This window comes from Heterocephalus glaber, unplaced genomic scaffold (genome assembly GCF_053883595.1).
Source record: "Heterocephalus glaber isolate CG9 unplaced genomic scaffold, H.glaber_assembly_v1.0 deba00001577, whole genome shotgun sequence".
NCBI lineage: Eukaryota > Metazoa > Chordata > Mammalia > Rodentia > Bathyergidae > Heterocephalus > Heterocephalus glaber.
Window position 1 is genome coordinate 7,137,633 of NW_028258358.1, and position 16,703 is coordinate 7,154,335.

Consider the following 16,703-nt stretch of genomic DNA (forward strand, 5'->3'; position numbering starts at 1 on the left):
TAATAATAAAACAAAGGATTACCATCATCAGTCTACTATGTTAATGCAACAGAGAACAGGCAATTCTGTGTTTAGTGTTAAGAAAGCCCATTTGATAAAATGTTGTAGTCATGAATTATTTGCCTAAATTTATACAGACAGAGTTTGGATATCATATACTTGGAACATAAATGTTGCTGCAACCACTTTTCACAGGAACCCAACTGTTATCTCTTTCAAGTTGCTTTCACTACACTGACAAATGAAATGCTTTACTGTTCTAGAGATATTGTTAAAATCTGGCTATCATCTCCTTTAAGTCAGATAACATACCACATGACCTTGCACATTTCTAGTACCTTGAACATATCTGAAAGTGCACACGAAAATATATGCAATAAATTATTAAAATTAGTATCACGAAATGAGGGAAAGGTGGACACATCTGCCTCTGTATATTGTACCTTGAGAAGAACACAAACTCACTGGGGTAGTATACTGAACCTAATCATGAGATGCAAAACAAAAAACATTCTATTTTTTAAAGGACAAAATTCTTCACAAATGTATGTTTTATAAATTATAAGGGTAAGGAAATGCTTATGATTAAATAGATTACAGACAAATAGCAAATAAATATAACACATGATCCTAATTTGGATTCAGTAATGAAGGACAACGTGCTAAAAAGGACATTATTGGGTGAAGTGAAAAAATTGGAATATGGATGGCAGATTACATAAAAATATTGTGTTGATGAAATATTTACTGAGCTGATAAATAGACTGTATTTTGTGTAAGTACATCTTACTGTTACCAAATGCTCGCTGAAATAAGTATGGATAAGTATTATAAGCAAGTGGTCATTATTAAGTATATATCTTACTTGAAAATATTTCAGAAAATATTAGAGAACATGGTAAAGCATGTAGGGGCAAAATACTAATAACAGATGAACCTTGGTAAAAGATATATGACAGTTTTTAATATTGTTCTTGAACTTCTAAGTTTTTATTTTTGGAAATACAAATTTTTAAAAGTAAAGTAGTTTGTCTCAGTTAAATAAAATTTCAATATATCAGCAATATCAGATGTTTATTAATAACTAGTTGAAAATTTGTATTCTCTATCTACATATTCTGTTTCACTGATTATGTGAACAATATTTTCATGATAAATATTTCCTGTTTAGCAAGAAGGCTTCTGAGAAGTCTTATTCAAGTATTAGGTAGTAAATAAATGGTTAGTGATTTTCTTAATAGATTTCTCCACAGAAGTAGGTTCAGATTCATGAAACTTACTGGACTGAGCATATGAGCATAAGCTAGATTCTGGTCTATAGGTCCATCATGTTTTAATGGTAAATTTATAACTGTAAAGTTTATGAAGTCTGCTTAACTATTACCTGTTACTTAGGATCTTATATGTTAATGTGCATTTGTTGCTACTACAAAGTTAGTCCTCCATTTAACTGTGATTGAAACAAATTTTACATTATCCTTTAAAAGTTACTTTACCAAAACAAAAACAAACAGTACAGCACAAACCTCTTTAAAGTTTTGTTTTCTTTCTGTAGATAAAGAAAAATTATAGTGCTGCTTTGGTAAAGTGTGTGTGTGTGTGTGTGTGTGTGTGTGTGTGTGTGTGTGTGTCTAATTAGGCATTCATTAGTAAGAAGTTAGAAACCATCAGAGTGGTTAATGTACCAGCAAGTGGGAATGGGGTGCTTTGCACTTAGGTTACCTTGTCTTGATTGGAAGGTGAGACCTTCCAATTTCAGCAAAGTAAAACACAATGAAATCTCTTACTTTCTCCTTTCTTCTATGCTTTTCTGGGAAAAAGAAAACTAAGAAGCAGGGATATAAGGAAATACTCATTTGGAGGTACACTTGAACTTGAGTGATAAATGGACAATTTATTATGTTTAATCAAAACAGAGCATAGATGAAAAATGATTCCTTGTTTTATAAAAATAAGATGCTACAGAAGGGAAACAGGGATCTTTCAAATCAAACTTTTGTATCCTGTTGGAACTGCAAAAGAAAGGCAAAATCCTGTAAATAAATTGAGTTTTCAGAATAAATTCATGTGTTATCTTTGGGAAAGAACCAAAGGTAGAAATTAGCAAGACAGCTCTTGGCATAGCCAATGATTTTCTTCTAAGTTTGAAGGAAAAACCCATCATCATCATTAAAAAAAAAGGTTTAGCATTTTCTGCTTTTTTCTATTTTCTATAGCATGTCTAATTTGATGATTTTAATAAAGGTTATATTTGTTTGGGGATGTAATTGTGAGTGAATAAATCTAAATCTCTAGGTCCTTGTTTAACATATTTATACAATGCTGAATGGAAATGCCAGTCTAGGGATAAACTTGACAAATGATAAGCAAACTTCAATGAAAGATATATTTTTCAATAAATATAACTTTAATGAAATAAATGACATTTTTATGGAGGAATAGCTTTCTTTGTATCTTATCTAATGGAATAATCAAATGTTTAGACCATGAGTGGGTGAGAACAATCATGTCCAATATGTGCTAGAGAAGAGATATAAGTTCCTCCCTCCATTCAACTTTAGAGATAACACAAAAGAAATCAGCTCAGAGAAGTATAGTTGTATTAGAGAACATACTAGCAAATAAACATGAAAGCATGTTAACAGAAATACTATCTCTAAAGAAAGAATATGAAGGGCCGGGGATTTAGCTCAGTGGTTTCTCTGCCTGTTGCGCAAGCATAAGGACCCGAGTTTGATCCCTGGTACCAAAAAAAAAAAAAAAAAAAAAAAGAAAGAAAGAAAGAAAGAAAGAATATGAGAATGTGTGAGGTCTTTGTCCAGAAATGCAGACTAGAGAAAGCAGAGTGAAGCAGGCAAGTTTTATCAGCCAATGATTAGGTTGAATTCAAGTATTGATATGGGCTTCTGGTACAATTTTATATATATTTCTGAGTCCATTAAGTATTTGAACTATCTAATACTCCTTGTACCAATTCTGTTATCAAGTAACTTGATCATTTTATTTTCTGCAGAGCTTTCTGTACTAAACATCCTCTAAAACTGCTAGAAGTGGTGGTGCATTCCTGTAATCCTAGCACTCTGGAGGCTGAGGTAGGAGGATTGCCATGAATTAAAGGCCAGCCTGAACTACATAGCAAGACTCTGCCTCAAAAAAAAAAAAAAAAAAAGGTCACAAATGCCTCTGCCCTCCTACATTCACGTCCTTATGTTATCTCTTTAAAGTCTGACCTATACCTAGTGACTCACTTTTAATGAAATGAATATGGCAAAAGCAATGGAATATCTCTTCCAAGATGAAGATATAAAATGACTGTAACTTCCACATTGCTGGCTCATAACACTTTCTCTAGATCTGTTTACTTCTTTAACCTGAGGAAGCAGGCTTCTAGAACACAGGAAAAACTGATAACCCAACTCGAGGCCATGCAAACTCATCAAGCCAAATGCTCCCCCACGAGTCCTCCTAGAAGTCTGCCTGCCTTTTGGAGAAATGGAAAAATCAACCTGAATGTTCCAAGAAAAATATTTCTCATGTTATGCAAAACCAAACCAACCAAATTCTGATTTAATAATATTCAATAAAATATTCTAAATCACAAAATATTTAATTTTACACTTAAATATTTTTGTCATATACAAACACACACATGTTTTCCTTTAGTAAGTAGAATCAGATATACTTCCATTTCCTAGGATGTTTTGAATCTGTTGAGAAGAAAAATAGTTTCCTTAAAAGTTGCAATATTATTTCATGATATGTGTTGACCTTCACAGAAATTTTTAAAAAGTGCAACAGTGTAATCATTAGATTAAACGTTCTCAGATTAATAATGATCTTATCAGGTCACTTAAGACATTGTGACAAAAGATCCTAGGCAATTGTAGATCCTTGCTGTTGAAGTTTTTACAATTCAGTAAACCACCAAAATGGAAAAGAGAAAAGATATGTTCTAGACCTGTCCATAAAAATTATCTAAAAGGGCATTACATCTATGAAAAAAAAGGACAATCCTCAAAGCTTTTGATTCAGTGGTGGTTATTGGCTGGGATCAATCTTGCAATTTTTAAACTGTTGTTTTCAAAACAACATACTACATGTTTTCTAAAGAAAGGGACTTAATTCTTTGCAAATTAATCATGAAAATATCAACAAACTAACCACAGAAATAACAAATGTAAGAAAATAAATGTTTTCTAAAGTGGAAAGTGATAAAAAAAGACAAAATGCACTATCAGAAAAATGTGTAATGTTAATGAATAATTTTCCATTTTACAAATTGTCTCTGTCTCTAGAAATAAAGAATTTCAGGAAACATCTGAGCACTTTGGACTTTTACATAAGTTCCTCTTTGTTCTTAGCATATATTAGGTTCTGTGAGATTGCCAGATTTCTTTAACAGGATCTCAAAAAATAAACACACTTTACAACTAAACATTTAAAGTATATTATAATAAATGTGCATATATTTAGAAAGAAGATAAATGCTGATAATGTATATTTCATGCCCACTGTGAAATTCTGCCCTGGGTCATGGTAACATAGGCCAATATTTCCATTAAAATTAATAGCCTGTGGCTGTGGTTACTGTCAGTATTGCCTTATTTTTCCATCAATAGCAATTGTGACATGAATAAAATTAACTATGTCACCATGTAGATCATTATATCTTGAAGTAAGGTTAGATTTCAAAGAGCATTATGAATTTAAGGAACTCATCTAGGCTATGTCAAAACCACTTAATAATAAAATCTTTATTTTCCTACAATAGGGACTCCATACTATTCTTTAAAGAGATAATTCATAGTTGCATTCTGATAATACCAAATTATTCAAACAAAATTGCCTATTTACAATCTTAAAATACTTGACACCCTACCTCCACTTCAACTGGACAGACTGCAGCTCCATTTCTTCTTATGAAAATACACTTGCATAGTTACAATAATATTAACCTCTAAGTCTTGGGTAACAAATCTTGTCCATACCATATCTTTAATGAAGAGTACCGTATCTGCACGAAGAGTTCACAACATTTTAGGCACTGTTAATGGGTCCAATTCTTGTTTGTTTCTTTAGCAGCTCAGGACTCAGTTGAAAACTTGCTAAATGTTTCATTCCTAAACAAATAGCTGATGCATCTATTACCAAATGCCTCATATACTGAGAAATCATGGTGTTCCTAAAGCTTAAAATACAGTGTAAGACTAGCATGATTTTAGCATAAAACAGTTTGTTGTGATAATTCAGAACACTGTTACATGAAAAATTTCCCCTTTACTTACCAAGTCTAAACAAAAGTATAATTTGTACTTTCTTTTCATCAAAATAAGAATGCATTATGCTGTTGAAATGATTGCAAAGAATGTCTATGTATCAAAGAGAAAAGCTTACAATGGAAGTAAATTATTGCTGCTTTTTTGTTTATGGCTCTATTCAGGGTAGTTTGATTACTTGAAAGGACTGATATGCAACATATTGCCATACAAAACAATATCATAAAAAATACATGTCTCTTAATGCAAGAGTTGAATTGACAGTTTGTCATAGATAAAATCTGCAGAATCAACAGAGATGCAAAATAAATAAGCCAAAATATGAATTATCTAACATGCTACTATGTATTTTTATCATACACTATTCTAATTTAATGTACATAAGCTACCACTAAATTGTTTGATTTCAATTTTATTACACTCACTTTCATGGACAAAATTCAATCCAGCCTTTCTATTTTAAAAAGTCACATTATGCTTGCTTTATTTCTTTTTAAATATCAGTTAATTTATTACATATAAATACAGTGCAAAATGTTACAAAATGTATTAACTCATTTGAACATACTTTGCTTCTTACTGTTGCGTTTGTTGCTATGATCTTTTCTTTTGTGTAAGGAGACATTAGGCAGTGGCTTGATAATACCAAGATTTTACAAACAGATTCTGTTTTCAGTGTATAGGATCTCATCAGCTTTGGGTCCCAAATTGTACCTTTTGTCTGGACCTCATATTCACTTTCCAGCTCCATGTCCCCATAGGTGCTTACTGGGTCTAAATACTCCATCATCACATCACACTCAGTAACTAAGAGCCCAAACTCATCCACTCCAGCTAGATCTCTTTCCCAGATTACCAATTATAGTTACCAACCCCTGTTTTGATTTTCATTTTGAGTCCTACAATTTGATTTACACTTCATATTTCAACTGTGCCTTTCCATTCTATGCCTTTCCTGGATCACATCAAAAGATGAATCTTCATTTCTGAAGTATATAATGTTATTCTCCTATATGAATACTGTCTATGTGATGTTTACATTATTTAGGATATAGTATATTGGTTTCAGACCAAGTTTTTTTTAAAACAAATATTATTTAGGAGTCTGTCCATGCTATCCTCAGAAACAACTCTAACATTTATTTTTCTTCTGTTTGCAAAACTTACATAAAATATATTGATAGTATGGCCCTTCTTAGAAGATCTAGACTTACAGATCATGGCTCAAGTGACTCTCCACTTAACCAGAATAAACTGCTTTGTTTGTCCTATGAAAGCTCTTTATGTACATTTCAGAAGCGCTGGATCACAATAATTACTTTATAAAAAGAGAATGACAGAATTTTTACATCTTTCTGGAAAAACATTTCAAAATTCCAGATTTTATCTATAAATTAATTTTAGGTTTCAAATGCATGCTGCCAACAGTGAGTTTTTATAAGCAATAAAGCTGAAAATGAGTTCTTCTGGAAAAATTTAAAAATATGAATATAGACAATTTTTATACAGTATACTAACATTTAAAAATAGATATGCATGTTCATGATAGTTATACTTTAAATTGTTAAAAATTATTCCTGTTTCATGTGATAAAGTCTAATGCATACATATTTCATATTTTTATACAAATAACAAAAGTTCCTATCACTCTTGCAAAACACCTTTTATTAGAATTCTTTATTTTTTGTGTCTTAGTAAATTTTGAATTATTTAAAAAAGATACCATATGTTTTACATCTTTTTCTTGCCCTAGCACTTAGATGTATAGGAATTTTGATAAAGTGAACTGACTATAACAAATACTTCATAAAGAATTAGTTACAAATTTTCCAAAGTTTATCTCACAAAATATTGTTTAATTTTAATGCAAGATTTTTGTAGTCTAAAATAAAAAGATTTTCATAGTCTGTAAATTACTAAATATGAATTTTGGGAATTTAAGAGGACATATATAAGGAAAATGTAATACTAACTTTTCATACAAAGCCATTTTAAACTTTATTCTCCTAAACCCTTCATAGGATGATTCTCAGAGCGGTACACTGGTACGTCTGGAAGTCATGTGAAGGAGCATATTCATCTATGTTTTTTTCCCATTTCACACCTCAATGAAGGCTTTACAGGTCTATGGTATTTATAGACATATTGGGAAGAGAGCCCAGGTGACATTTAGGTGAAAGAAATCAGAATAGCGATTCTAAGGCTTCTTTTTGTTGTTGTTGTTTTGTTTTGTTTTGTTTTGTTTTGAGACAGGATCTCACTATGTAGTTCAGGCTGGCCTTGAACTCACTATGTAGCCCCGATTAACTTCAAACTCAAGGTGATCCTCCTGCCTCAGTCTCCCTAGTGCTAGGATTACAAGCATGTACCACCATACCTGGCCCTAAGGTTGCATTATAAATTAAAATCCTGATTTTGTAACTTCCAGAGCTTTCCTTTATAAGGTATCATTGTTTTGCATTATTAGCTTAACCACATGAAAATGAATACTTCCAGATAGTGATATTCAAAGGGAGAAATGAAAAACACCATAGAAGAAACTAAAACTAGAATTTAAAAATTAAAATTAAATTTTAAAATTCAAATGGAATATTATATAAAGTGGAAGAGTCAAAACAACTGTGAAAAAAAGAACAAAGCAGGGGCATTGTACTACTTGATTTCAAACTATATATAATACAAAGCTGTAGAAATTAACACAGTGTGGTACTGGCAAAAAAAATTAGACACACTGATCAATGAAACAGAATACAGAGCTGCAAAATGAACTAATAGATGTACTGTGTGCCAAGAATATTCAATGGAAAAGGACAGGTTCTTTAATTAATGTTGTTGAGAAGACTGTACGTTCATGTGCAAAAGAATTAAATGGGACCTGTATTTCAAGTATATTCAAAAATACAAAAAATAGTGAGTACTTAAACAAGAGATAAGTATTTGTAAAATCAGTAAAAGACAACATAAGGGAACTACCTGCCATTACTACGTGAAATGAAATTTGGAGTTGAACCCAAAAGGGTAGGCAACAAAAGAAACAAACAAAAACCAGGTGAGGTTTTGTCAAACTGAAAAGCTTCTGCATTATAAGGGAAACAATGTATTATACAAAGACAATTTATAGATTAAACGAAAATATTTGCAAGCTATATTCCACTGAGGGGTTTGTATCCAAACTATATTAGGATCTCAAACAACTTATTAGCAAGAAAACAAACAACTATAAATTTTTTTTAAATGGGGAAGGGACCTGAATAGACATAGTAAAAGAAAGTAGGCAGCCAATAAATACATGAAAAAATACCCAACACTGCTAATCATTAGGAAAATATAAACTAAAACCACAATGAGATATCAACTTACACCAGTCAGAATGGCTTTCATTGAAAATTTAAAAAACATAATATTTGAGTATGTGCAGAAAAGGGAATGCTTCAACACTGTCATTGTAGCCATTATGGGAAATTCTATGGAAATTTTTCAAAAAACTAGAAATAGAATCACCGTATATCCAGCAATCACACGAATAGGTATTTACCGAAAAGATTTGAATTCAGTTTACCCACCATGTTCGTTGTAGCATTAGTCACAACAGCCAAGTTACAGAATCAACTTTAGTGCCTATCAGTAGATAAATGGATTCAGAAATCTTAAATACAATAGAATATTATTCAGGCTTAAAAAGAAGAAAACTGCCATTTATGATGACATAGCTGGAACTGAACTGGAGAACACTGTGCCAAGTAAAATAAGGCACAGAAAAACAAACACAATATTGTATTTTCTCACATATATGGAATGTAAAACAATTGAACTCATGGAAGTAGAGTAGAGAGGTAGAGAGAGTAGAGTTTGAGGGGAATGGGAGTTCATAGTAAAAGAATACAATCTCTCAAGACAAGAAGAACGTGAGTTTTTAAGTTCTACTGCAGAGTATGGTGAATATAGTTAACAACAGATTATTGTATACTGAAAAATGGCCCAAATACTACATTTCTAATACTCTTATTCTAAAAATTGTAAAGTACTTGAGGTTATGGATATGTTAACAGGTTTATTTATTCTGTATTATATTCTTAGAATCTCACTCTAAAATATTATTCAAAATAAGCCAAAAAAGAACTGCACTTGAGATGGAACTGGTCAATTAGTTACCAATCTAAATATTTACACATTAATTTAGGAAATCAATTCATATGTGCTTACCAGAAACAAAAACTAGGAATCTATTTAAATTGGTATAAGTAAATGAGTAACCTAAAATATTCACCAAATGTTTCTATGTTGATTTATAAACACTTATCCACTATTTTCATAACATTTTCACTGAGTACATAAATATTATTAATATATTTAGAATTTTGGAGTTGACACTTTTGTGGAGGATGTGAAATTATGACATGAGTGAATAGAATAAAAACTGAATGTAATTCCCAGGTTTCTATTGAAATGGGATGTGCTCCATCATTTTATCACGGTAGTTCGTATTCTTTGGTGTCTTTACATGTCCTATGAATGCATGTTAGTTGGTGTTGATGGATAATCCCATGATTTTCATTTCAACTTCTTTTTGAGACCCAGTAAGGACTTTTCTATCTAGTCTGAACCCAGATTAATTCAGCTTAATGAGGCCACCTGCTTTCCTTTGTTCTATTCATTGATATATAAGGAAACATTGAGTTGCAGGCAAAATTTTGTCTGTACTGTAAAATTTCATTGTAAAACTAGGTAAAATACCTACATATAATGGAATAAAATGAAGAAAATCTTTCTGATAATCACCTCTTGACTTTGATTCCAGTAACTTTAAAAAAGTAAGTGTCCTTGTTACATATCTCAATGGAATCTTAGCCAGAAGAGATATTAAGAGTAATACAATATTTATTCCAAAAGATCGGCCATACCAGGTGACATTTACTCCATGAACATTGACATGTGACATTTACTCCATTTCAAATTTTATCTACCACATTTACTTCAGTTTTTTCATTCACTGAGACTTTAATGCATGTTTTTGTTTGACAGGACACATTCAGGATTAATTATTCTTAGAGAAATATAAGCTTATCAGCTATAAAACATAATTAACTTTTAGACATCTGCAATTTTTATAATGTTTTATGTTATGATAATTTAAGGATAATAATTTTAATCTATAAAATAAAACATAGGTCATTTTTATTTTTTGTAATATTCATACAACTGAAGTGGCTAGCAAAATGGGATTAATCTAAAGGAAAAGAGTAATTAAATGGAAGATGTGGGCAGGTGGCTTTCAAAATGTTATCACTAAAATATATCTGAATTCAAAGCAGTTAGGTGTAGAAGTTATTGCATTCATTGAAAAAAGTTTTGTGACCTTTCCTTTATTTGTGAATGCAGTGCTATTTTCAATTTGGTTTTTATCTTGATATACTACACTGTATTACTAGTTGCTTTTGACTCAGAGGTCTTTTATTTGTTTTGCTTTTATCAGAGAACATGAGTAAATCTACATCTTATTCAAGGATTCACAATGTTTTAGAAAATGTATAATTTTACACAGAACATGTACTTCTGAGTTGCTTTAGAAAAGGAATATGACACCATAGGGCTGATGCTCCCACTTGGGCACCAGTTGGCTGGAATCCAGGGCCATCTGTTGGGATAGAAGAGGAATGTGCTTTCCATCCTTGTATTTACTATTTCCTTACTTTCAAAATTTCTCTTCATTCCCACCCCTTTAGGGATAATCAGGCCTATAATGCACAATTTCCTAAAACTGCTGGAGAAATTTATTAAAATCAGTCAAAAACTATAATAACATAGAGATAAGCCTAAATCTATTAGTCAGTACAAAGCATTAAAAATTGGAATTATTAATACAACTTTGTATTTTATCATGAGATGTAAATTACTAGTCCTTAATTCTGCTATGATCACTTCATAACCTTTCACATGTAAATGAAGAACCATAGTATAGAATTAAAGTTAAACACAGCACACCTGAATATGTATGGGAATAATTTATGTTCTAAAATCTCCCCATCCAGCACTCTCTCTCCCAGGGAGAAATAAAGAATGAGAATCAGATCCAATAATTTGTAGCCATCATTCATCGTTTTATAGGTGTAATTAGTAGGCTTAAGTGGAACTATGTTTAGAGATTTACTATCTCAGGAGTGTAATTTTGTATGAATTAGAAAAGTATGTAGCTATACTATATGAAAATACAAATCATGTTAAGAAAAATTTGCCAAAATATAATAAAATTAAGAAGCTGAAACATTTCCATCTAAAATGTGAGTCAAAATTACTAATTTATGTTTTATTTAACTTTGAAAGTGATACATAATCTTAAATAATATATAGTTGTAAATTAATATCTTAAAATATGGTGTTTAAATTGACATAAATACTGAAATTCATACCATGTCATGAATTTGCTAAATGCTCTAGAAAATCTGGTGAATGTAATTTTCATTTTCCAGATTAAATACTGTTTAAATGAAAAATAAAATGAGTTACAAAGAGGAAAGACATTCATTGGCCTAGGAGAATTTTTTTAAAAACTCATTCTTAATATGTTTATATTTTACCAAATATAAATATTATTGTACTATTAGTACAACAAATTTATGCATAACTGGAAAAAAGCACACATTAATCAGTATGTAGCTTCTACTAGTCACCATTCTGAATTCTTTACACATATTAATTTAATCCACATACCTGATCTACAAGGTAGATATTATTTCTATTGTCTGAATTGCACAAATTAGGAATCCAAAAAATTAAAGAAATTAAGTTACACACTTTGTATCATACAAACAAGAAACAGCAGCATGAGAATTTTAACTCTGGAATTCTGGATCCAAAGTCTATATGTATACGTACACAGGTATCATGGTGTGTGGGCATCATGTGGGTTTGTGTGTGTGAGTTTGTGAGCATACTCATAAAAAATAAGTAAATGTAAATGTAGACTAGGTAATATGAAATAGGAAGAAAAGGGGCAAAGGGGAAGGAAGTGGGATGGCTAGGGGAAAGGATAGAAGGGAATGGGATTAATATGAGAAAATGAAAAAATAGGAACAAAATCTTTGTAAATAGGGAGGACTGGAGGGGTTGAAGGGAGGGCTGGGCAAGGGTGAAAAATAAGAACCAAGAGAGATTATGTAAAGGTGCAAATTTCCAATGATGAATGTCATTATATTGTATACCTACAATGTACCAATGATTAGAATGAATAATCGATAATGTAAAATAGGAAGAAAAGGTGCAAAGGGGTAGTGGTAGTGGGAGGGACAGGGGAAAGGAATGAAGGGAAAGGAAAAATGATGAGAAATGGAAAAAATGGAAATAAAGTCTTTGTAGATAGGGAAGGGTGGAGGGCGTGAAGGGAGGGCTAGGAATGGGGAGAAAATAAGAACCAAGATGCATTATGTAAAGGTACAATTCCCAATGAGAAATGTAATTGTGTTGTATACCTACAATGTACCTATAAAAGAACTTAATGAAAAAATAAATAAAAATAAAATAAATAAGTAGATGTTCTTGAAATCCTGATAGAATTTTTAAAAATCAGTAATAGGGCCGGGATTTAGCTCAGTGACTCTGCGCCTGCCTCACAAGTATAAGGTCCTGAGTTCGATCCCCAATATGGGAAAAAAAAATTAATAATATCACAGATCTTAGAAATTAAAGAGGCATAATATAAATGAATTGTATTGTTGACACTAAACTATCATTCTCAATCCAATAATACTTTCCTAGCACCGAATCATATTAATATTAATTTTAATTCTTTTGAAATCACTTATTTAAATGAATTATAATATTAATCCCAAAACTGCTTAGGCACTTACAACTTATTTATTAATTATCCTATAAACTAGTGGATGTGTTTTAGTTTATTTTAGAGAAAAGTAAAAATTTTTTAACTTTAAGGAAAACCTATTGAGAAAATGCAAATTGAGAGTGGAAGCAGAGACAGGAAAAAAAAACAACCCTCTGCCTAAAGAAAAGGCCTTTTTACTAAAGATGAGTTCCACAAGACACCCAAAGTCAATTTAATTGATTTTTATCACATTACTAAACTTTACATGGAAAGGACTACATATTTGCATTTTTAATCTTAATCCTTATAAATTTATGACATCCTCTTTATCCAGTTGTTAGACCAGATAAAGTTAAATGTTAAGTGTTAATTTAGCTATTCATAGCCACTTCATAAATTATAATGAGATAAAAAGATCACTGTCAGTAGGAAGCAATGTATATGGAGAAAACGGGACTCAGAGTTCCTGAATTGACTGAGTCTATGTAATTTATATCACGTGCCTCAGTTTCTTCAAATATAAAATGAGCTTTTCATAAAGATCACCAAAACAAAGTTTTTAAAGCTGTGCATACCTTAAACTGCCTTAGAAATGTTAGTTCATATTCTTCTTTGTTGTATCCTGAAACATTTCTGCATCAAAAAGAATGAATCCATTAAGAGATCACCATTTCCTTTCCATTTTTTAAAATTCTAGGCTGTCCTCACATTCTTCCTTAGTTCTCTTGAATGCATATGACTGGCACTTGAGAATTTGGATTTCACCCCTGCCAAGGCAAGTCTCTTGGTTTTCACTATGATTTTTTTAGTATGTGAGAGCAATTTTTCAGCAAACAGATCTAGAACAAAGTTGAAACCATATAATTTCTGCCAGGAAACACTGTCAGTCAATGTACAATTTGTTAATAATGACTACTGGATTTTTGTGGTTCAATTTCTTTGAACCAACTAAAAGAGTTTGAACTAATTAACCACTTCCCAAATAATTAAACATACTGATTTTTTTCACTCATACCTTCTAATTGCCCAGTATTTCAACCATAAAAAATAACATTGCCATGGAACGAAATGATCAGGCCTTTATAAAGCTTATTTTTAAAACTAAATAGCTGTATTCACTTACCAACTGCTTTGCCATCTTTGAGAAAGTGAAGTTGAACTCCCTTTTTTTTAAAGTGTTGCTGTTGTTAAAATGATACTGAAAGCTAAATAATGTGTTTGTTTTTCAGCTGTTGTAAGTCTAAAGAGATTTTTTGAATACTTCAATTATAAAAACATTTAAAACATACAAACTTGTGCAATTTTTATTTTAATGAAGATGAGAAGTTCATTAAAGAAGATAAATATTTCATTAGATCTTAAATAAAACAAAAGAGATTTTTTGGCTTCTCTCAGCACAAAATTCCTTTGAAAGATTAATTAATACATGCAAATTATGCAAATTAGACCCATGCAAATATTTTATGAAGACAATTAAGGGAACCATTAATTACTGCTTTTTTTGCTTCAGTGAGATTCATTCATTTAATTTTAATTTCACTTTAACTGTTTTGATGTATAATCTTGCAGCTAAGAACTTTATCTTTCCTGGTGGGTCACTTAAACTTATAAATTTCATCAAGTGAGCACACAGAAATCTGTAAAGCTATTCTCAAGACTATGTTTAGTATCAAGAGAAATATTTGACACAATGCACTCCCACAAACAGGGAAACTGGAAGGGAATGTGAGCTCATTCTTGGACAAGGTTCAACTGCTGGAAAAGCAATTAATTTGCTTTGGCTGTGCTAATATAGGGGAATTAGAAAGTGTGACACAAGACAAATAGAAATAATTAGTCCTCCAAAATGATGTTCTCATTAATATGGTTCGAACAGTAGAAATAAAAAAAAAAAACATTATTGTGGCATGTCTGGATTCTATCCCTAACCCTGGGAGGTAGAATAGTTCACCATAAGCATTCTTATATTTATTGTCTAAATGATGATGCTTTAATTTTTTTAAATGAAAATTCATATCAAAAAGTGGTATATGTCTCAAATGTCTAAACATATACATTCTATCAGAATTGAAAATGTACTTTCCATAATCATGTACTGTACTTGTGGACTGATTTTTTTTATTTTGATTATAAAAATCCTGTACTTTAATGAACAAAATTAAACATGAAAGTACATTTTCTGTAACTTAAATATTCAGATTATTCTTATTGCTCTTAAAATACAATATTTTTCAGAAAAAAATGTAAAATTCTATTTATGCACCATCTTAAAGAAACTACTCTGTTTCTTAACAGTTCTCTTACATAAACAGGCTACTTTTGCTAAGAGTAGTTAGAAGAAGATGAATCAGACTTTGAGAATATGAACCACTAGAGTTAATTCTAATCTACTTTACTAAATATAATCTTCTTCAGCTTTGGTAGACATTATACACATTTTCCTACTAATGCAATCTTCAATGAGCAAGTTAATTGGATATAATGCCCATCAATTTTTTTCCCTTGATAATAAAAGTGAAAAAAAAATCCAAGCAAAAACTTATTATTAATTACTTTTCCTTAAATATGAAGATAATATACTGTCTAAAATTAATATATTGACTATAAAAAAAACTTCCTAAACTATTTGGAATGAATAGTAAAAATATATATAATGGATAAAAATACATATGAAATTAAAATGACAGAGGTTTATTTGCAGCTCACCATTGATACTTTGGTACTACTATGAAAAGATGTAATTGGACATATATCACCACTTGTATCTGTTGAGCCTTTAAATGTTCTTTACAATAGATCTAGAAACCAAATTATCTGTCTTCCAAAAGTAACTTGATTTTAGTCAGTATTTAATTTTAAAATTTTTCAGGTTTCTTTTCAATATTCAAACTATCCACAAAGATGTATGTAATGCCTTCCAAATTAGGATCGCTTATGAATTTCATTGATATACCTTGATTAACCACTATTTGACCTTGATAATTATGATATGAAATCAAAATGGATCAACCATTATCTTTAGTGTCCCCTTCTAATATGTTTCTCAATTTCCGTTCATAACACTTCTTTGGTTGTAGGTCTTCAGACAATATTCAAGCAAATCACAAATATATTCATGAACAAGCCAATTTAATTCAATTATGCAATTTTATCTATATTAATAAAACATTGTTAAATTTTGTATTAATAATGCTTGGTTTCAGTAATTAATAGCAATTTAGCTGCACAATGTCCATTTTCCCCTTTCTAAACTTCCAATTCCAAACCATTGTCTCTGATATTTCCAGATAAAATTAATTTCTATATCCTCTAAATTCTCCTAGTGTTGATCTTCTATCACATATTTTTACTAGGAAAAATGGTATCAAATACATTACAAAATAAGACCTATCATTTTGTTTTCATTTACTATCTAGTATTTGGAGAACGGCATGAGAATTGAAATAATATCACAGAAACATCATGACAATGTCACAGTACAACACAGACACTATAATGACCACCATCATGCTTTTTTAAAAAAGAAGAACCAGAAATTTCAAAAGAAAGCAGTATGGAAACAATACCTTGAAATAATTTTATATAATAATAATTAGAATGAAATATGTTAT

The 16,703-nt window shown here is 30.7% G+C and overlaps 1 protein-coding gene across 4 annotated transcripts in view; it reads right to left on the reverse strand.

The window, feature by feature from the left end:
- Dach1 (dachshund family transcription factor 1) overlaps positions 1 to 16,703 on the reverse strand; it is a 388,734-nt gene that overhangs the window by 9,108 nt on the left and 362,923 nt on the right. The window contains exon 12 of one of the 4 annotated variants that reach the window (XM_087192877.1): positions 13,668 to 13,725. The exons of the other annotated variants lie outside the window; for them this stretch is intronic. Coding sequence (XP_087049003.1) covers positions 13,688 to 13,725 — 38 coding nt within the window. The 3' untranslated portion in view covers positions 13,668 to 13,687. The remainder of the gene's footprint in view (positions 1 to 13,667; positions 13,726 to 16,703) is intronic. 4 annotated transcript variants of the gene reach the window in all.